The sequence below is a fragment of the Tinamus guttatus genome, unplaced genomic scaffold (assembly GCF_059628265.1).
Source record: "Tinamus guttatus ecotype Peru unplaced genomic scaffold, ASM5962826v1 Tinamus_guttatus_pri_ptg000546l, whole genome shotgun sequence".
In the NCBI taxonomy this organism is placed as follows: domain Eukaryota; kingdom Metazoa; phylum Chordata; class Aves; order Tinamiformes; family Tinamidae; genus Tinamus; species Tinamus guttatus.
The window spans coordinates 1,074,344-1,093,531 of record NW_028289080.1 but is presented as its reverse complement, the minus strand read 5'-3'; the positions used below and the strand labels follow the sequence as shown (position 1 = coordinate 1,093,531).

At 72.8% G+C, this 19,188-nt stretch overlaps 3 protein-coding genes across 4 annotated transcripts; 1 reads left to right on the top strand and 2 right to left on the bottom strand.

Moving 5' to 3' along the window:
- Nucleotides 1-376: 376 nt before the first annotated feature.
- On the bottom strand, nucleotides 377-5,652 carry CLCF1 (cardiotrophin like cytokine factor 1). Of its 2 annotated transcripts, none has more exons than XM_088534197.1 (3): nucleotides 5,637-5,652; nucleotides 1,542-1,708; nucleotides 377-880 (listed from the first exon to the last, which is right to left on the bottom strand). In XM_088534197.1, exons 1-3 carry the CDS (start codon nucleotides 5,650-5,652, stop codon nucleotides 377-379), a joined length of 687 nt encoding a protein of 228 aa, XP_088390323.1. The 2 variants fall into 2 exon arrangements, with proteins under 2 accessions (XP_088390323.1, XP_088390322.1); XM_088534196.1 differs by lacking the exon at nucleotides 5,637-5,652 and adding an exon at nucleotides 4,874-4,901.
- A 3,634-nt stretch (nucleotides 5,653-9,286) lies between these two features.
- Nucleotides 9,287-11,604, top strand: RAD9A (RAD9 checkpoint clamp component A). Its single transcript, XM_088534149.1, has 11 exons — nucleotides 9,287-9,322; nucleotides 9,400-9,470; nucleotides 9,551-9,685; nucleotides 9,760-9,874; nucleotides 9,950-10,049; nucleotides 10,482-10,591; nucleotides 10,672-10,778; nucleotides 10,866-10,930; nucleotides 10,997-11,098; nucleotides 11,224-11,422; nucleotides 11,506-11,604. The coding sequence occupies exons 1-11, from the start codon at nucleotides 9,289-9,291 to the stop codon at nucleotides 11,602-11,604; spliced, it is 1,137 nt and encodes a 378-aa protein (XP_088390275.1). The 5' UTR covers nucleotides 9,287-9,288.
- Nucleotides 11,605-11,904: 300 nt separating this feature from the next.
- PPP1CA (protein phosphatase 1 catalytic subunit alpha) lies at nucleotides 11,905-14,355 on the bottom strand. The gene is made up of 7 exons (XM_088534316.1): nucleotides 14,236-14,355; nucleotides 13,317-13,448; nucleotides 13,020-13,250; nucleotides 12,828-12,932; nucleotides 12,523-12,746; nucleotides 12,166-12,300; nucleotides 11,905-12,064 (listed from the first exon to the last, which is right to left on the bottom strand). Exons 1-7 carry the CDS (start codon nucleotides 14,288-14,290, stop codon nucleotides 11,954-11,956), a joined length of 993 nt encoding a protein of 330 aa, XP_088390442.1. The 5' UTR covers nucleotides 14,291-14,355; the 3' UTR covers nucleotides 11,905-11,953.
- Nucleotides 14,356-19,188: the final 4,833 nt, after the last annotated feature.

The window sequence follows — 19,188 nt, the reverse complement described above, 5'->3', positions numbered from 1 at the left end:
ACAGCGTGGTGACAGGGGTGATGCGCGTTGGCCATGGTGGCACAGGGAGGTGAGCGGCCCTGTTCCTTAAGGCACGGTGTGGTGCCAGTGGGACCGCGGGGCAGCGGCAGCTCCCACGGCTGTGCGGTGACGCGGGTGCCCGCGGCAGCACGCGGGGGCAACGAGCTCTGTCCCTTGTGGCACAGTGTGGTGACAGGCGCACGTGCACTACCCACGGTGGCACACTGGAGTGAGGAGCTGTGTCCCTTGTGGCACAACATGGTGGCGCTGGGGCCACACGATGGCTCCACGGGGAGCTCTGTCCCCCGGGCCGCAGCGTAGAGAGCTGGGGCGCACGCGGTGGCACGTGCCCGCGGGTGCCGCGTGGGGCGGGCACTCAGAAGCCGCGCGCCTCGAGACGCAGCGTCACCACGGCCGGTGGCACCTTCTTCTTGAGGCGGTTGAAGTCCTTGGCCGAGCGCCACAGCCAGGTCTGCAGCTCCTTGAGCAGCCAGAAGTCGTCCATCTTCTTGAGGAAGTCGTTGGGGGTGGCGGCGGTGCCGGCGGGCGCCGGGGGGCCAGCGGCCGTGCCCGCAGGCAGCGGGTAGCCCAGGGAGGACATGACGCCGGCAATGCTCACCACGAGGCCCTGGAGGCTGGAGCAGAAGTGGCCCAGGCTGTGGCGCAGCTCGGCCGTGCCCGCCTGCCCGTCCAGGCCCCGCAGGTAGCACAGCAGGCGGCTGTAGGCCCGGTAGTTGGCGGCCAGGCGGGCGTTGTCGGTCAGACCGCGCCACAGCTCCAAGTCCACGGTGGCGCTGGGCACGCGCTCGGCCCGCGCCAGCCGCGGCGGGTTGAAGTCGGGCTCATTGAACGGGGGGCCCAGGTGGCCCAGGTAGTTCAGCTGCAAGGGAGGGGCGACGCGTGAGGCGAGCACGGGCCCCTGCCCTCCACCACTCCCCATGCCCGCAACGTCCCTGAGCGCCTGGCACTGCTTCCCTCGTGCCCTCCGCGTGCCCCTGCCCTCCATGGCCTAGGCTCCAACCCGCTGCCCTCCGCATCCCGGGACTCCTCGTCCCGCCAGGCGCCGTGGCCCGGCTGTCTCCGTTCCCCCCACCCCGCGTGCTGCGCCCGGCCGGGCACGTCCGCGCGGTGCCCTGGAGCCGCTGCCAGCAGGGCCGGCCCTGGGGGCACGTCAGGGCAGGGACGGGGAACCTCCGCGGGAGCCGCTGCCAGCGCAGCGGGTGCGGGCGCTGGCGGGGAGCCCCGGGCGCAGGGCAGGGATCCACCGCACGGCCCGGCCCGCGGAGGCGCTTCCTGCGCCGCCGGCGCGGGCACGGCAAGGGCAACCTGCCCGCATGATGCAGCGCAGCGGGGAAGCCCCGCGCACCTACGGGCAGTGCTGCTACGGGCAGAAGGGGAGCGCGCCGGGCGCTGGCGGGGTGCCCGGGGCGGCTCCCAGGCGAGTCCTGACAGCGGGGGGACACGCGGCACACGGGGGCGCGCGCCCGGCACCGCGGGGCAGGGCGGCCGCCGCACGGGCACGACGCGGCGCCCCTACTCACGTAGGTGCCGGCGAGCGTGCGGAGCTGGTGCTCCAGGTAGCGCGTGAGGTCGTAGGTCTTCTGGATGGACTGGCCGGCGCCCAGCTCGTCCGTGCCGTTCAGCGCAGGCACCGCAGGCAGGTGGCAGAGGGCGGCGCACAGGAAGGCAAAGATCCCCCAAGAATCTCCTGCGGGAACACGGCAGTGCCTCAGGCGGGGGGACACGAGTGCACGTGCCCGGGGTGCCGCGGTGCGGCCGAGGCTGCTGTGGGCTGCAGAAACACTCCTTTATATGGTCTCGAGGCAGCGGCGCTAGCAGCGCTCCCGCCGGGACGCCCGGGTTATATTTGGCTGTGCCAGTCACCTACCATTAGCGTCTGTGCAGGCTCAGTGGCCGCCGGGACGGAGTCCGACGGAGCAGCCGCCCGCAATGGGGCGCAGAGGGCTCCAAGGGGCCGCCCGCGCCAAGGGCTGCCGGAAAGCGCCGCCCGGGATCCTGTCATGTTCCCTGACGTCAGGGCCGGGTTACGAAAGGCAGCGCCGGCAGCCTGCGCTTCTTATAAAGGTCACGGCCCGCTTCCAAGCTGCTTCCCATCCAACTGGCACCTCGCTCGCTCCCGGCGGCGGGGGGGGGGAGCCGCGCTTCCCAGCACCTCGCGCTCCACGGGGAGACCTGTGGCGCCGCGGGCAGCCCCGCGGTGCCCTTGCACGTCACGCGCCGCGGCGAGACCTGGGAAGCACGGAACGGCCAAGCCCCAGTGACGCACAGGGGCCTCCGGGGACGGCGGCGGCCGGCGCGCGCGCCCGGGCCGCCCTGCCCACGCGGAGCCCCCGCCGGCGCGTGGCGCCGTGGCAGGGGACACGCGGCGCGGGCGGGCGACGCAGCGGGCCGGCCTGTGCGCGTGGGCCCCGCCACGCCGCGGCCGCCCCCGCCGAGCGTTTGCTTTGGCGCGGGCCCGAGCCGTGCGTGCAGCCGGCGCTGGCCGGACCGTCGCCCCGCAGCCGGATCGGGTTTCCAGCGCGGGATTTACACCCCGTTCCAGCCCCCCGCCGCCGGCCAACCCAAACAGAGCCGAGGAAGGAGCTGGGCTGGCGAGGGGCTGCAGGCGGAGGGGGGCCAGGCGGAGGCGGCCGAGGCGGGACAGGATGGGGGGGACAGCGCTGCAGGGCCCCCGCGGCCGCGTGGGAGCACTGTGGGGAGCCCGGCCGCGGCGGCCCGGAGCGGCGCCCACCCGTACCCAGTGCCGCGGCACCAGCACCCTGGCCAAACGGCTCCGGCCGCTCTCGGGAGAGAGGAAGAGCCCGAGGGTTTCAGAGAGGGCCCTGGAGCCAGGCCAGGCTGCTCCCCGTCCACGTAAGCAGAGGAGCAGAGGGCGGCTGCTGCGGGGCAGCGCCCAACGCGGCGCCCACAGGGACCCGCCGCTGCCAGGGCCGCCCGCAGTGGCGCCATGGGGCATCACCAGCTGCCACGTGCACACAGATGAAGGCCATCGCGCGGCCCACGACAGAGACAGGCTGCACGGGGCCAGCGGGTGAGGAGGTGGTGCCCAGAGCGCCAACGGCAGCGCTCGGACGCTGCGGGCACGGGGCAGGGCACCTCCGCGCGGAGCTGGGCCGTGCGGCGGGACGGCCGCGGCAGAGCCGCTCTATCTGATGGGCCCGCGTCCAAAGGACAGCGTATCCTAATACCACACAGTATGAGCTCAGAAGCGCGCGGCTCCATACGCCGCGCTCGCCCAGCGGTGGGGGGACGTGTGAGAACAGAGCCCGCGATGTCCCGTTGTGGCCAGGCATGAACGTGCCGCTGCGGAGGAGAAAGTAGCCAAGCACGAAGGCTGCAAGCAATAAAGCAGCGGCGGCGCCGCACACAATAGGCAGCGGTGGCCCCGTTGCTGCCCCGGGGCGGCCTCGGACGCCCGTCTTGCCCGCAGCCCTTAACCCTTGCACCACGGGGCCGTGCATGCCGGGACCCTGGCCCAGCCGGCGCTCCCGCTGTTTACATCCTGCCTCCTCCGGGTGTTTATAACTGCGTCCGCCCCTCGTTAGCCGGGCCTGCGTTTCCCATCCGGCCCCAGGCCAACCTGACCCGCGGCGGAGACGGGGGGCCAGGCCCCTTAATGCCGAGCAGACCCGTGTGCCTGTGCGTGCGGCGGCCTCCGCGGCGAGCGGCCGCCCGCAGGGCCCAGGGTGGCCCATCCCAGCACACGCGGCCTCGGGCTGGTGCATCCCGACGTTGCCCTTGGCACCATCGCGGTGCCGGCTCCGCGCGTGGCTGCCGTGGCCGGGAGCAGCCGCCGCCAGCCCGGCCTGGCCCGAGGGGCAGAGCAGGGAGTTTGCCTGGCTGTCGGGGCAGGTATCGAGTGTGGAAGGGGGGTGATTTATGTCGGGACGTGCCACTTAGCAGGGCATAAATCTTCCCGCAGCCCAGCCCTGTAAGCAGAGCCCTCCGTATTTCCCTTTGGAGGTTGCGCTCAAGCTGGGGCTAATGCAGCCCAGATGTGCGCGGGGACGGTGCCCTCGCGCAGCCTGCTGGAGAGGAGCCGGGGACAGCGGCGGCCGCAGGGCACAGGCAGCCCTGGGGCCCGTGGGGCGCCCAGACACGTCTGCCCAGCCCCGGCGGGAGAGGATGAGGGACACGGAGTGAGCGGGAGAGGACGAGGGACACGGAGTGAGCGGGAGAGGGGAGTCAGGGCCGCTGGCTCTCTTGGCCTCACTTTTCCGGCCGGCCGCCGCTCTCCTAGGCTTTGCCCTGCCAGGTCGCTTCCCACACCTCAAGAGCGGGGACGATGCCGGGCACAAGGAGCGCGACGTGCCGGGCCCTCCTGCGCCAAGCCCGGCCAGGAGCACCCACACTTTGACCTTTTAAGGGCTGTTTTCCGACATTTCCCCCACAGCCCCGAACCCCGTGCCGGTTCCCAGCTAACAAAGCAGTCGGAGCCCCCTCCGTGCCGGGGCTGCACCCCGGCCCCCCAAAACCCGGCTGCCGTGAGAGCCCCTGGCGCCGCGTTGAGCCCCGAGGCCGAGAGCCGCGGGCAGGGAAACTAACTCCTCCTGCCCCCAGATCCCAGGGACTTTCATTTTCCTCCCCTCTGTCAGTCTGGGGTTTTAATTCTCCGTGCTAAGCGGCGTTTCCCTCCCCAGTAATCACAAACATGCATGGAAAAGAGGGAACGGGAGAAAGGAAAAAAAAAAAAAAAAAGAGAGAGAGGAGCGGGGCGGGGGGGTGAGTCTTAAATCAATCCCAAAGCCAGACAGACGTTTTAATCAAATCAAATTAAACTCGGCAGCGGCTCGGAAGAGAAGCCCGCGCGCAGGCAGCCCCCCGGCCGGGCTGCGGAGCCGCTGGCGCTTACCTGAAATCTCCGCGGCAACATTTAGCATAGTAGTGGAGTGGGGCGCGGGGCCGGGACCGCTGCGACGGCCGAGCCCGCTCTCTTCTGCCCGGGCTCTCGCGCGGGCTCCGGCTTTTCTTTTCTTTTCTTTTCCTTTTTTTTTTTTTTCTCTCCCCTCTCTCTATTTGTTTTGGTTTGTGTTTGCTTGGGTGTTAGGTGGAAAAAGCCGCCCGGGCTGCGTGGGTTTTTGTTTTTTTGTTGCCTTTTTTTTTTTTTTTTTTTTCGCTGGTGTGCGAGTGCGCGCACGGTTTGCACCGCGCTCCGGCTCCCTCGCTCGCCGCCTTTCCCCCCTTCCACCTCCCTTGATTTGCTCTTTTGATTGGTGTCCAGGAATGCAAGAATAAAAAAAAAAAAAAAGAACGCGAGCTCGCATACACCCTCTGCAAGCTGCTGCCTCCTTTTTTTTTTTTTTTTCCTTTTTTTTTTTTTCCCCCTCTCGAAACTCAAGTGTTAAGCAGAACCAGGTTGCTCTCGGGAACGTATCGGATGCGATCGCACACAAGGGCAGGCTCCATTCATTTTCCTCCCGCTCCCCCCCAACCTTTTCCTTTCCCCCCTCCGCGCCGCCGCGGGGCTCCCCGGCTTCGGCAGAGGGCAGCGGGCTGCGGAGCCGCCCGCCCCGGCCCCGCTCCCGAACTCCGGGCGCGGAGGGAGGCGGCGGGGCCCGGGGAGCTGCCCCGCTCGCTCGAGGCGCCGGAGGGGGCCGCGGGGGGCTCCTTCCTACCTGCTCGGAAATCCATGCGGGGCCTCGGTCCGAGGGGGCCGCGCCGCGCTGCCGAGCTCGGGGCCGGCGGCCGCGAGCCCATTTGCCGATCCCGGGCTCGGCGAGGGCTCGCGCGCGCTCGCGGGCAGGCTCTAGCCCTCGCTTTTTGTTGGGGGGGATTTTTTTTTTTTTTTTTTTTTGCCCTCCTCCTGACGTGGAGAGCTGTAACCGCGAGGCGAGAGGCCGGGCCCCGGGGGGGGCGTCCGCCGTGGGGTGGCACCGCGGCCCCCCGGGCCGCGCCGCGCGGGGCGGGGGGGGCGCGCGGGGACGGCCGCGGGACACGCGGAGACTCCCTCGGCGCTGGCACGGCCGGCCCCCTCCCCCCCCCCCCGCCCCGTCTCGTCCCATTCCAGACTGGGAAGAGACGGGATTTCCCAGAGGGGGAAAACGAGCCCCGGGCAGCTCCGCTGCCGATGCCCGCGGCGGGGCCGGCGCGGCGGGAGCCGCCGGGGGCTCCTGGCAGGTGAGTGGCCCCGGGCGAGTGGCCCCTTCCCGCGTGGGGCCCCACGCGGCTCAACGCCCGCTCCGGGCAGCCCCGAGCCCTCCCGCCGCTGTCCCGCCGCCGCCGGAGCAGGTGAACACCGGCCACGGCTGCCCCTCCGCCCCGACTTGCCCTCCCCGCCGCCGGGAGCTGCCCGGCCCCACCGTTTATTTTCGTTGGGCTCGAGAGCTCCACGGCGGCTTGTTCTCCATTAACCTCCCTTGCTCGGGGCAAACACCCGAGAGCTCTGGAAATAAACTCTGCATTCCCCACAAAGCGCCCGGATTTCCTAGAGCCGCTATGTGGGGCACCGGCAAAGCCCGAGCGCCGAGCACCACAAAACCCTCCACCCGCACCACTAAACACTGGCATTTTCCCCAGCAAGGGCAGGGTTTGGTCCCCCGTCGTTCCCCCTTTGTGACTCACGTTTGCAACGGGTGCCCCTGGGCAGCTCCCGGGGACGGACCTGGGTTTGGTGAGGATTTTGGGCTCATTTTTTTCCCCCACTCGCTTCCCCCCAAAGCTTTGTGTAAAACAAAGGCGCTTGCCGGGCCGCGCTGCTCGGAGCGCGAGGAAGGGCCGGGATTCGTTTCCACCGACCCCCCCGGCTCGTTCTTCTTTTTCATGGGTGAGGATCGGGTCCTTTCGGCTTTTCCCCGGTCCGGAGCAGCAGGCACCCTCGTGGTGCGAGTTCAGAGCAGGCTTTCCCTGGGGATGTCCACGGGGATGTCGCCTCCCCAGCAAACCCACCAGAACCGGGTTTAATGGAGCCGCCAGCTCCCTGCGTGGAGCCACCCGGGCACGTGGGCAGCTCCACAAAGGGGAAATTCCTTGGTCTGAAGAAGGGGTTCCTTGTTAAACCCGCGCATCTGCACGTGTTATCCCACGCCAGGGCCGAGCCGGCCGCTCTGGAGCTGCCTGCAGCTCGCGGCCTGGGCGCGGGGAGCTTTCCGGCCCCGCAGAGCGGCAGCCCAGGAAGTCTCCGGGGCGCTTCCCGGCTCTGGGAATGCCGGGCGCCTGGAACACGCCGCAGGTGGGGAAGGAGCCGTGGCCGGAGGCCGCGCGGGGCAGGCGAGGGCCCGGCGCCGCGTCATGGGAAGCGCCGTGGGCGGCTGACCTCACCTTGGGCGCCGCGTGCGGCGCCGCGGCCTCCCACCGCTGACCTTTGGAGCGCGTCGTCTGCGTCCCCGGGGACCGGGGGCGCCGCGGAGCGAGGCCTCCGGAGGCGCCCGGCGCCGAGGCGCGGGGGTCACGCGCGCGGCCAGCTGCGCCCTCCCTGCGGCCCTGCAAAGCGCCGCGGCCGGAGCCCCCGCGGGGACGCCGCTGCGGAGGAGCCCGGCGGCCGCTCAAGAGCTGGGACAGGCGCCCGCGTGCGAGCCGGCCCCCTCCTCCTCCTCCTCCTCCTGCTGCTGCTGCGGCGGCGGGAGGAAGGGGCCGGGAGCCAGCGCTCGCACCGGGGGCACCCAGCCCCGCGCGGCCCCGGGGCAGCCCCACGGCGGCGGCGGGCGCAGCGGGAGCCGCTCGAGGGCTCGGCGCGGGCGCCGGGCGTCCTTCCCACGCGCGTTTCCCACGCGCAGACCCCCCGGCCCTCCCCGAAGGCCCCAGCCCACGAGCGAGGCGCTCCGGGCCGGCTGCCCGCTCCGAGGGAAGCGGCGTGCTCGGCTCCCCTTCCGCCCGGCTCCCCGGCGGGGCCGGTTCGCAGCTCCGGAGCTGGGAGGGCTCTGCCGGCTACCGCGCGCCCTCGTGTGGGAGGCAAAGCCCGGCCGCGGCGGCAACGCGCAGACGCTCGCGGGGTTCCGCCTGGGGGCGAAGGAAGGGCTCCGGAATGGGAGAAGGTGCTCGCGGGGCTGGAAGGGAAAGGGAGCAGAGAGCCATCGCGCGGGCAGGGCCTGGGGAAAAGGCAAGGCAGGATGGCGGCCCCCGGCAGGGCGAGCAGAGCCCTCGCAGGGAGCAGCCAGGAGGCAGGGAACGGGGCACGGCCCTGCCATGCAGGGGGGCGGCCCGAGACACGGGACAGGCCGGGGCTCCACCGGGTCCCTGCACAGCCCCGGGACCCCAGGGGCCATCCCAGGAGAGGCCCGGGAGGGAGCCAGGATGGGGCAGGAGTCCCGGTTAAGGGCTGAGGATGCGGAGGCCCGAGCGGAGACTGGGAGAAGAGGCTGCAGGGCCGGGGGACGGTGCAGGGACAAAGGAGACGGCCAAAAAGAGGGCCCCAGGGCTGGGGACGAGACAGGGACACGGCGCAGGGGATGGAGGGGCAGGTGGGGACATGGCAGAGAGAGAGGAGCTGGGTCATGGGCCTGGGCCCGGGAGGGACACGGGGGCCAGGGCCGCAGCAGGGCCAGGGCCACACGGGAAGGATGGGGCCGCACGAGAGGTGCGGGGCGGCCCGTGGCGCCAGCAGGGACAGGGGCAGCGCCCGGACCGGGGCCCCTCGGGCCGCCGGGGCCGCCGGGCGAGCGCAGCGCAGCACGCGCGCTCCCCGCCCCGCCTCTCGCAGTCGAGGCCCCATTGGTTAGTGGCTACGTCGCTCAGGCGGCCCCTCCAATCCACGCGGGGCTCTGTGTTCTCGCGGCCAATGGCGAGCCGGCAGGAGGCGGGGCCGCCTGTGCGCGCGCCGCCGGGCCCAACGGCGCCGGAGGAGCGGGGGGGGTGGCGGGGGGAGGCTCCGCCCCCACGTCACGTGAGGCGGCGCTTGGCGCGAGGCTGCTCGCGCCCTGACGTAGCCGCGCCAGCCAATCGGCCGCGCGAGGGGGCGGGGCGGAGCAAGGCGCCTGTCCAATGGGAGGAGAGCGGGCGAGGGCGGCGCGCGGCGCGGGGGAGAAGCCGGCGCGGCGGTGAGGCGGGAAGGGCGGAACCACGCGGGGCCGCGGGGCGGGGGGCGGAGGAGACCATCGCGAGGGGCCGCGGGGGGGCGGGCGCCATCTTCTCGGTGCCGCGGGAGGGGGGACCCGCGGGAGGGGGGGGGCGGCACCGCCACGCGGGTCTGCCGGGGGGCGGGGCTTGTCGCGAGGGCAGCGGGGCGGGGCTTGTCGCGGGGGCGTGGCCGGCGGGGGCGTGGCCCCGCGGGCAGCGCCCCCGTGTCCCGCTGCGCAGCGCGGGAGCCGCCGCCCGGTCCCCGCCGGCGGCGCCATGCGGTGCGTCGTGACGGGAGGCAACGTGAAAGGTGAGCGCGGGGGACGGGGGCGTCGCGCGGGGACGGGCCCCGCGGCGGCGCCTCACGCCCCCCGTGCCGCCCCGCAGTGCTGGGCCAGGCCGTGCACTCGCTGTCCCGCATCGGCGACGAGCTCTACCTGGAGGCCACCGAGAGCGGCGTAAGGGGCGCCCCGCGGCTCCCACCGCGGTGCCACCCATCGGTGACGCCGCCGCGGTGACGCCGCCACGCTGCCCGCAGCTGTCCCTGCGTGCCGTCAACGCCTCGCACTCGGCCTTCGCCTCCTTCCTCTTCGCGCCGCTCTTCTTCCAGCTCTACGAGCGGGGCAGCCCGCAGCGCGCGGGGCGGCCGCCGCGCTGCAAGGTGCTCATGAAGGTACCGGCGCGGCGCCGCGTGGCCCCGTCCCGCTGCCGTGCGGGCAGGCGCCCACGTCCCCGCGCCGCCCGCAGTCGTTCCTGGGCGTCTTCCGCTCGCTGCCGTCGCTGGAGAAGACGGTGGGCAGGTGCCTGGTGGTGCTCAAGCCGCAGGCGGGCCGCCTGCTCGTGCAGCTGCACTGCAAGCACGGTGAGCGCGGCGAGCGCGGCGAGCGCGGCGGGACGGCGCCGGGCCCCGCTGAGCCCCTGCCCCGTGCCCTGCCAGGCGTCACGCGGACCCACAACCTGGCCTTCCAGGAGTGCGAGCGGCTGCAGGCCGTGTTCAGCACGCAGCAGTGCGCCCAGCGGCTGCGCGCGCCCGCGCGGTGAGCGGGGACGGCGCTGCGGGTCGGTGGGGAGGGCGGAGGAGGCCTGGGGATGGGCGCGGATGCGGTCTGGAGGTGAAGGGGGACGTTGGAATGAGCTGGGACAGGGCCTAGGGATCAAGGGGGACATGGGGATGAGTGCAGACATGGCCTGGGGATCAAGGGGGACATTGGAATAAGTAGGGGGGACACAGCCTGGGGGTGAAGGGGGACACTGGAATGGGTGCAGACACAGCCTGGGGATCATGGGGGACACTGGGATGGGTGCGGACACAGGCTGGGGATCAAGGGGGACACCGGGACGGGTGCAGACACGGCTCGGGGCCGTCTCCTGGGGATCCGCGCGGTGGCAGGGATGGCACCGGCACGAGCAGGGAAGGTGCCGCGGGCCGCTCCTGGCGCGTGGGGGTCCCCACACGCGGCCGCGCGCAGGCTGCTGGCCGAGGCCGTCGTGCACTTCCCCGCAACACTGGCTGAGGTGACGCTGGGCGCCGGCCCCGGCGGCAAGATCGGCCTCCGCAGCTACACGGAGGAGGAGCAGGGTGAGGAGGCGCGCGCGGCCGGGCTGCCGCGGCTGGCTGGGCTGCCAGCGCGGCCCCCGCATCCCCCCGTCCCCCCGCAGGGCCGGCCAGGACGATGGTGACGGAGCTGTGGCTGGCGGAGGACGAGTTCCAGGACGTGGCCGTGGCCCCGGGCAGCTGCGTCACCTTCTGCCTCAAGGAGCTCCGGGTGAGCCCCGCCGCGGCCCCCGCTTTACCCCGGGGGGGCTCCAGCTTGGCCCCCTGCCCCCCTGATCCGCGCGCGTGTGCCCCGCAGGGGCTCCTGACCTTCGCCGAGGCCTCCAACCTGCCCCTCACCATACACTATGACGAGCCCGGCAGGTAGGAGCCGCCCCCCGGCCGCCCGCCGCGCTCGCGGGCTCGGCCCCCAGCCCTCTCTGCCCCCAGGCCCGCCGTGTTCACGCTGGACGACCCCCTGCTGGAAGTGCACCTGGTCCTGGCCACCCTCTCAGATCCACAAAGCGGCTCCCGGTCCCCCACAGCCAACAGGTAAGCAGGGCCCCGGCCCTCAGCCAAGGAGGCGCTCCCTGCCCAAGCCGCCATCAGTAGGGACCAGAGTGAACAATTCAGGCCCCCCCCCCACCACCCTGGGCCACGCTCTCTCCTCCCCACAGCGCCTCCGACTCGCCCGCCCCTCCGGACGACTTCGCCGACGACCTCGAGTCCTACATGATGGCCGTGGAAACGAGCGCCTGCGAGGGGGGCTCCGCGATGCCGCCGAGCCCCACATTCCCCCTGCACACGCCGGGCCCAGCCCGCTGCGATGAGCAGGAGGAGGAGGAGGCAGTGCCAGGGACGCCCCCTCACAAGAAGGTTGGGGATGGGCACGGGCTGCACTGGGGGGTGCCGGGGGCCGGGCAGGGCCCCCTCCCGACGCCTCTCCCCGCTCTCCCCAGTTCCGCTCGCTGTTTTTCGGCTCGGTGCTGACGCCGGGAGAGCCCCGCATGGCCCCGACGCAGGAGGTGCTGGCGGAGGACAGCGACGGCGAGTGCTGAGAGCCGCCCCCGGACGCCTGGGCCCCTCCACGAACAGCCGCGGCGCCCCACGCTGGTGCCCGCCCCGGCCCCAGACACAGGCACCCCCCCCACGACCCGTTACAAGTTTATTCCCCCAAAACAAAAACCCTCTGCCTCCCCCTCCACTGCCACCTTGGGGACACTTGTCCCCGTTGTCCCTTGCGTTCCCGTGCGGGAGGGACGTTTTTGGTATTGTGGAGTGCGGCGGGGGCGGGGGGGGAGAGAGCAGGATGTTACAAATTAAAAAAAAAAAAAAAAAAAGAATCCAAAGAGGAGCAACCTGATGTCGGGGACGGCCGGGGCCCGCGGCAGCCTCGGGGCTCCCGTCTCACTTCTTGCCCTTGGCGGAGTTGCGTGGTGGGGTGACGGGGCGGCCCGCGGGGTGCAGCCCGCTGAACTGCCCGTATTTGCCCTTGTTCTTGTCGGCCGGCTTCAGGATCTGCGGAGACGGGGGCGCTCGCGAGGGCCCGGCGCCGGCCCTGCTGCCTTCCCGCGCGCGCCCCGTCCCCTCCGCGCCCGCGCGGGGACCCCGCAGCCCACCTGGAAGGAGCACATGAGCGTCTCGTCCACGCTCATCATGGCGCCCGCGTTGTCGAACTCCCCGCAGTAGTTGGGCGCCGAGAAAAGCGTCACGAGCTGCCGCTTGGCGAAGAACTCGTAGCCGTCCTCCACCACCTGCAAGCGGCAGCCCTGAGCCACGCGCGCGCGGGGCTGAGAGCGCCCGCGAGGACCCGGCCCCGGGCGCTGATATCCGCACGGAGCCCCGCAGCCGCAGGGACAAACGGTCCCCTCCGAGGGCAAAGCAGGGTCCGGCCGTGCCCTAGAGCAGACGCTGCCTTTGGGGGGCGAATCCCCAGTGCCCCAACCGCCTGAGCGAGCCCAAAGCGCCGCCGGTACCTGGTGCGCCCTGCAGATGAGGTCCAGGTCGTGCTTGTGCAGGAACTTGGCCACCACCTCGGCCCCGAAGGTGAAGGAGACGCCGCGGTCGTTCTCGCCCCAGCCCTGCACGTCCTTGTCGGGGTCGGACCAGAGCAGGTCGCAGAGCAGGCCCTGGTCCGGCACGTCCGTGGGGCGCATGATGCGCCGGATCTGCTCCATGGACTGCAGGTCGGGGGAGAGCCCTGCGGGCGCGGGGACGCGGCATGAGGCCCGGCCGCACGGCCCCGCGCTCCACGGGGGGGCCTCGCGCCCCCAGCGCCCACCTCCGTGGCAGCAGAAGATCTTCTCGTCCACGATGGCCGCGATGGGCAGGCAGTTGAAGCAGTCGGTGAAGGTCTTCCAGAGCTTGATGTTGTATCGCCGCTTGCCTGCAGGGCAGGGGGACACGGGGGGTCACGCCGAGGGAGGGCGCCGGGACGCACACGGCGCGCGGGGGTTCCTGGCAGGGCACTCACACTCATCGTAGAAGCCGTAGATGCGGTTGATGCTGGCGCACTCGTGGTTGCCGCGCAGCAGGAAGAAGTTCTCCGGATACTTGATCTTGTAGGCGAGCAGGAGGCAGATGGTCTCCAGCGACTGCTTGCCCCGGTCCACGTAGTCCCCCAGGAACAGGTAGTTGCTCTCGGGCGGGAAGCCGCCGTACTCGAAGAGCCGCAGCAGGTCGTAGTACTGCCCGTGGATGTCTCCTGGGGAGCGCACCGGGCGTCACGGGCGCCCGCCGGCCCCGCGCGCGCCCGCGGCGCCGCACTCACCGCAGATCTTGAGGGGCGCCTCGAGCTCCAGCAGGATGGGCTGGCTCAGGAAGATCTCCCGCGACTTGAGGCACAGCCCGCGGATCTCGTTCTCCGTCAGCTGCACGTTCTTGCCCGGCCGTGACCCTTGCACTGGCACCGCGGTGGGAGCGGGACGGCCGTCGGGCACCGCGCGCTGCCCCCCCGCCGCCGGCACCGACACCGGAGAAGCGCCCGGCGCTGCCCTGCCAGGAACGGGGCCGTGCCCCCCCCCCGGCTGCCCCATACGCGCGCGGGAACCTCGGGCCTCCCAACCTGCCCCCCGACCTGTCCCCTGCCCCACCGCGGCCCCCCACGTCCCTGCCAGCCCCGGCCCCATCCCCTCTGCACGTTGCCCCAACCCGCGTGAGTCCCTCGAGCCGCCCTGGGGGCCTCCCCAGCCCCCCGCATGCGACCCCCAAACCAGCCCCCCAAACCCGCCCCCGCAGGGACCTCTCCCCAGCGCGGAGCGGTGCCCCCAGCTCCCCCCCGGAGCCCGGTCCTCGTCCCCGGGCCCCCAAGAGCCTCCGAGGAGGCTGCGCGCTGCGGCCGGGGAGGGGGGGGCCTGGAGGCAGCTGGGGGAGGAGGCGGGGGCCGGGGCACTCGCTGGGGCCCTGAGGCGGTTGGTGGGGGCGGAGGCCGTTAAAGGGAGCCCGGGGTGGCGGGGGGCAGCGGGGAAGAGGCCCTGAGGGAGCGGAGGCCGCGGGGGGGGGAGGGTGGAGGCCGCTGAGGGGGCAGAAGCCGCTTGAGGGGGGAGCCCGTGGGGGGAGGCGGTCGGGGGAGGCCGTGGGGGGAGGCCATGGGGGGAGGCCGCGCGGGGAGGCCGTGGGGGGACGAGGCTGGGGGGGAGGCCGTGGGGGAGGCGGTCGGGGGCACCGGGCCGGCCGGGGCCGCCGCTCACCCTCCAACAAGCGGCCGATGATGGAGTCGAGGTTGAGCTTCTCCGTGTCCGCCATTGCCGCCAACCGCCCCGGACGCCTGGGCCCCCCGCGCGCGCGCGCCGTCCGGCCCCGCCGCGCCCCGCCCCGCCCCGCGCCCGGCCCGGAACGGAACGGAACGGAACGGCCCGGCGGAGCCGCGCGGGAGGCGGCGCCCCCTGGCGGCGCGGAGGGCCCAGGGCGCCGGGGTCCCGTGTGGGGCAGAGCCGTGGGGACCCGCAGGGAGCAGCTCCAGGACGCCGGGGTCCCGTGTGGGGCAGAGCCGTGGGGACCCGCAGGGAGCAGCTCCAGGACGCCGGGGTCCCGTGTGGGGCAGAGCCGTGGGGACCCGCAGGGAGCAACTCCAGGGCGCCGGGGTCCCGTGTGGGGCAGAGCCACAGAACCCTGCTGAGGGTCAGACTCCAAAGGCTTCGGCTGCTTGCGAGAGTAGGTCCCTGCAGGCATCGCCCCCACGAGGGAGAGACCCCAACCCTTCTAGGAGACACCAGGGAATCCACGTGCACTGGCGGCGGCCGTGCAGGGGGCTCTGCCTGCCCCTCAGATGGGCACTGCCTGCCCTGTGCCCCGCCACCGTCCTGCTCTCCCTGTCCATCCGTGTCTGTCCGTCCTTCCACCCTCTCTGCATCCGGCTGCCCATCCATCCCGTCTGTCCCTCTGTCCTCCCACCGCCCCTGTGGCCACTGTCCTTCCCATGGACGTGTCCACCGGCCTCCTCCCATGGCCACCGCTGCCAGGGCCACCGCCACCACCGTGGCCACGGCTGCCGCCAGAGACGCAGCCCGGGCCGTGGGCGCAGCACAGCGCACAGCTGGGCACAGCTGGGCCCATCTGCCCAGCACAGCTGGGCACAGCTGCGCATGGGGGAGGGGACAGGGCCTGTGGTGCTGGGGATAAGAGACCAAGGCAGGGTGGGGCAACGGGGGAGGAGTCACGGGGAGGGTGGGGCCTGCAGGGAGCCTCCCTTAGCGATTTCCAGGCCCCCCAAATGCCCCTTACTGGTTTCCAGGCCCAGCCCCCCCGGCTTTGTCCAGCTATTTCCCAGGTTCCCCCAATGTCCATTGGTGGTTTCCAGGCCCCCCAAATGCTCCTTGGTGGTTTCTAGCCACCCCCCCCCCCCAGGCCATGTCCAGGTATTTCCCAGACTCCCCCCATGTCCCTTGGTGGTTTCCAGGCCCCTCAAATGTCCCTTGGTGGTTTCCAGGCCCCTCAAATGCTCCTTGGTGGTTTCTAGCCCCCTCCCACCCCAGCCATGCCCAGGTATTTCCCAGGTTCCCCCAATGCCCCTTGGTGGTTTCCAGGCTCCCCAATATCCCTTGGTGGTTTCCAGGCCCCTCAAATGTCCCTTGGTGGTTTCCAGGCTCCCCCCCAGCCATGCCCAGGTATTTTCCAGGCCCCTCAACTGCCCCTTGGCAGCTCCCAGCCCAGCCCCACTTGTCCCTTGGCGGTTCCAGGCCCTCCCGGGTGGGCCCGGGTCCCCCGCACCGGCGCGGCAGCGCCCCGGGGGCGGCACAAGCAGCCTCTGTTCCGCGGGGGCCGGCGGCTGCGCGGGGACACAGGGCCCCTTTGTGCCACCCCGCGCGTCCCCCCGGGCACCCCGAGCCCCGCGGCGCACACCCGCTCCCGCCGGCGCCTGACGCGCCTGCGGCTGTTGCCGGGACGCTGTTGCCACCACCGCGTCCCCGGAGGCCCCCGTGGGACACGGAGCCCGCGGCCTGGGGCGGCGCTGAGCCCCCCTTTGGCCCCCGAGGGGCAACGTGGCCAGCAGCGCCGCGCGGGGGCGAGCGCCGGCCCCGCCACTCGCGGCGGGAGCTAATGAGTCCCCGAGGCGGCGGCGGCCGCGTAAACAGGCAGCGGGGGCGGCCCCGCGGGACAGGGCCCCAGCGCCCGGCTCGCGGGAGGGCGCGGCGTGCCGGGCGTGCCGGGCGTGCCGTGCCGTGCCGTGCCGGGCGTGCCGTGCCGTGTCGCGCCGTGCCGCGCTGCCCTCCGAGCAGCTGCCGCGCCGGGCAGCGCGGCCCCGCCGCTGACATTTCCGCGGTGTCGCTTGCACCGCTGTCCCCGCGTGACCCGGGAGGGGGCCGGCACCGCGGGGCTGCCCCGCGCGCGGCTCCGCTCGGCCCCTCCGCCGCGAGCCCCCCACGCGGCTGCGCCCACCCACCTGCGCCCACCGCACCCGCCAAAAGGCTCCCGCACTGTGCAGCCCCCAAAACGCCCCTGCACCCCACACCGTGCGCCCGCCCCACTGCCCCCGCACCCCCCAAAACGCCCCTGCACCCGCACCGTGCACCCCACACCTTGCACCCACCGCTGCCCCCCGTACCTCTGCACCCCACTGCATCGCGCCCCCCTCAGCACCCACTGCGCCCGCACCCCTTGCACTCCCCCCGCGCTGCTCCCGCACCTGCCCCCCTTCCCCCACCCCGCTGCCCCCCCCGCACCCTGCCCCTCTGCACCCCCCCGCACCCGGCCCGCTTGAGCCCGGCCCCCTCGCAGCCCCGCCCGGGCCGGGGCCGGGCAGAGCCTCTGCCGGAGGGGGGCAGGGAGAGCCACCGCCGCCACCGCCACCGCCGGTGGGTGCCCGGGCCGCGCGAGGGCGGCGGGTGTCGGTGTGCGGGTGTTGGGGTGTCGGGGTGTGCGGGTGTGCGCCCCGCAGCGCCTGTGCCCGTGGGGCGGCTGTGGCTGCGCGGGCTGTGCGGTGCGGCTGCTGCCCGGAGTGTGCGCGGGGTGCGCGCGGAGTGTGAGCGGGCTATGTGTGGGGTGTGCGCGGGGCACGCGGGCTGTGCACGGGCTGTGCGCGGGCTGTGCCCGGAGTGTGCATGGGGTGCGTGCGGGCTGTGCGCGGGGTGCGTGGGGTGCGCAGGGTGTGCACAGGCTGGGTGCGGGGTGTGCGCGGGGTGTGCGCGGGTGCGTACGGGGTGTGTGCGGGGTGTGCAGGGGGTGTGCGCGGGTGCGTGAGGGGTGTGTGCGGGGTGTGCGTGGGGTGTGCGCGGATGCATGAGGATTGTGCGCGGGGGGTGCGCACGGGGTGTGTGCGGGGTGCACGCGGGCTGTGTGTGGGGTGCGCGGGGTGTGCGTGGGCTGTGCACGCTCGCTTGGCTGCGGGGCGCTGGGGACGTGGGCGCCTGGGCACGGGGGGCAGCGCGCCGCACGCCGTGGGGCAGGCGGTGCCCGCCGGGGCCGCGCACGTGCCGCTGGGCAGGCGGTGACAGTGACGGCGGCGGTGACGCCGTGGGCAGCTGGAGCCCTAAGCCAGGGGACGTGCAGCGGGGCAGCTCCGCTGCGCGGGGACGGCGGGGGGGACGTGCCTGGCCTGGCTGCCTCGGGTACTGGGCTCTGGGGATGCTGGCGTGCTGGGGACGCGCGGGGACACCCCTGGGACACCCCCTGCGGCCAGCCTGTCACATGCAGAGCTGCAGGTCCCCACTTCCCGGTGGCGCAGAGTCCTCCTGGATGACGTTACCGGTGCCAGGGGAAGAGCAGCCCGCGACGCCACCGTGGGAGCCACCAGCCCCGGTGCAGGGGTGCCACTCTCACCAGCGAGGGCGCGGGGTGACCCCACCGCCAGCCCCAACCCGCGCGAACAATCGGGCTCTGTCCCGCGGCTCCAGTAATCCGGGCCACGGGGCTGGGGGCACCCCAGGCAGCCGAGGCGGCGCTTGGGGTTTAAAGGCCCCAGCGGTGCCGCGGCAGCGCGGGCAGAGCCAGGCTGGGAGAGCTGCCCGCGCCCCTGTGCCCCGCGTCATGGTGCGCTCCCCACCTCCATGTCCCCCCCGCCCCGGTACTGGCAGCAGGGCCCAGGCGTCCTGGCAGAGGGAAGCGGGGCGCAGAGCGGGGCGCAGAGCCAGGCTCCTACCCGCTGCGGGTGCTGAGGGGCCCCGGCGGGCAGGGGGCTGCACTGTGTGTCCCCAGTCCCATCGCTGGGTGTCACGTGCCCCATGGGGACATCCTGGCCTGCAGCCCCCCTTGCGATGAAAGCATCCCCACGTGCGAGGGCGGAGGCGGGCAGCCTGGGACGCCTGGGCCCTTTGCCCCCAGGCACCGTGGAGGAAGGGCTGAGGGTGCCCCTGGCCGCACTGAGCTGGTCTGGGATTATGTTAATCTCCCCTCGGGCTGAGCCAGAGCCAGCGGGTCACCGGGGCTGGCACCATCAGATGCCACAGGAGAGGGTGCCCAGGGCTGGTGCTGGCGCGTACTGTGGGAAGGCACACGGGGTCCCTAGGGCTGGCACTGGTGGGTGCCATAAGAGAGGGGTCAGCAGGACCGGCACCACTGGGTGCCATAGGAGGGCCCGCAGGACTGGCACCCGCCGGTGCCCTGGGTGCTCAGGCATGGCCAGGCCGGTGCCAGGATGCTCCTGTGCCCAGGTGCCCCGGCGAAGCCCGGCTGACCCCCGCCTGTCCGCGCGCTGCAGCCCCGCCGCCGCCAGGATGGTGAGTGGGGCCCGGGGCGCACGTGGGGTCGGGGCAGCAGGCGCCCCTCGCGGGCACACGCCGTGTCCAGCGGGGCTGCGGGGAAGCTGGCGGCGCGTGACCCGCTGGGGACAAGGGGACGCTTTGTCCGGGAGCCGCCTGGCCCCGGTGGCTGGCACTGCCCCGCGTCCCCAAACACGGCGGGAACAGGCCCAAGGGGACTGCTGCGCCCCGGCCCTGTGCCTGCCCCTCCTCAGCCCCTCTCTGCCCCACGTCTGCCCCATCTTACACCCCATGACAGCCCCTTGTCAACCTTGCCTGCCTTGGCCCTCCACCACCTCTGCCCCCTGCTTGTGCTACCCCTGCTCTGTGCCAGCTCCATCTCTGCCCCACACCAGCCCCATCTCTGCCCAACGCCAGTGCCATGCCCACCCCACAACAGCCCCGTCTATGGCCCTGCAGCTCTCTGTGGACCAGATCAGCGCGGAGCAGCCGCTAAGCCTCAAGGAC

What these genes read in the sequence shown, in the direction of transcription:
- CLCF1 (XM_088534196.1), bottom strand. Translation starts at nt 4,901, where the DNA reads ATGCTAAATGTTGCCGCGGAGATTTCAG. An exon ending in TGTTGCCGCGGAGATTTCAG is followed by an intron (nt 1,709 to 4,873) that starts GTAAGCGCCAGC and finishes GTGTTCCCGCAG; the next exon opens with GAGATTCTTGGGGGATCTTT. An exon ending in GCACGCTCGCCGGCACCTAC is followed by an intron (nt 881 to 1,541) that starts GTGAGTAGGGGC and finishes CCTCCCTTGCAG; the next exon opens with CTGAACTACCTGGGCCACCT.
- RAD9A (XM_088534149.1), top strand. Translation starts at nt 9,289, where the DNA reads ATGCGGTGCGTCGTGACGGGAGGCAACGTGAAAG. An exon ending in GACGGGAGGCAACGTGAAAG is followed by an intron (nt 9,323 to 9,399) that starts GTGAGCGCGGGG and finishes GCCGCCCCGCAG; the next exon opens with TGCTGGGCCAGGCCGTGCAC. An exon ending in TCTGCCTCAAGGAGCTCCGG is followed by an intron (nt 10,779 to 10,865) that starts GTGAGCCCCGCC and finishes TGTGCCCCGCAG; the next exon opens with GGGCTCCTGACCTTCGCCGA.
- PPP1CA (XM_088534316.1), bottom strand. Translation starts at nt 14,290, where the DNA reads ATGGCGGACACGGAGAAGCTCAACCTCGACTCCATCATCGGCCGCTTG. An exon ending in CATCGGCCGCTTGTTGGAGG is followed by an intron (nt 13,449 to 14,235) that starts GTGAGCGGCGGC and finishes CCGCGGTGCCAG; the next exon opens with TGCAAGGGTCACGGCCGGGC. An exon ending in CGCTCATGTGCTCCTTCCAG is followed by an intron (nt 12,065 to 12,165) that starts GTGGGCTGCGGG and finishes CCGTCTCCGCAG; the next exon opens with ATCCTGAAGCCGGCCGACAA.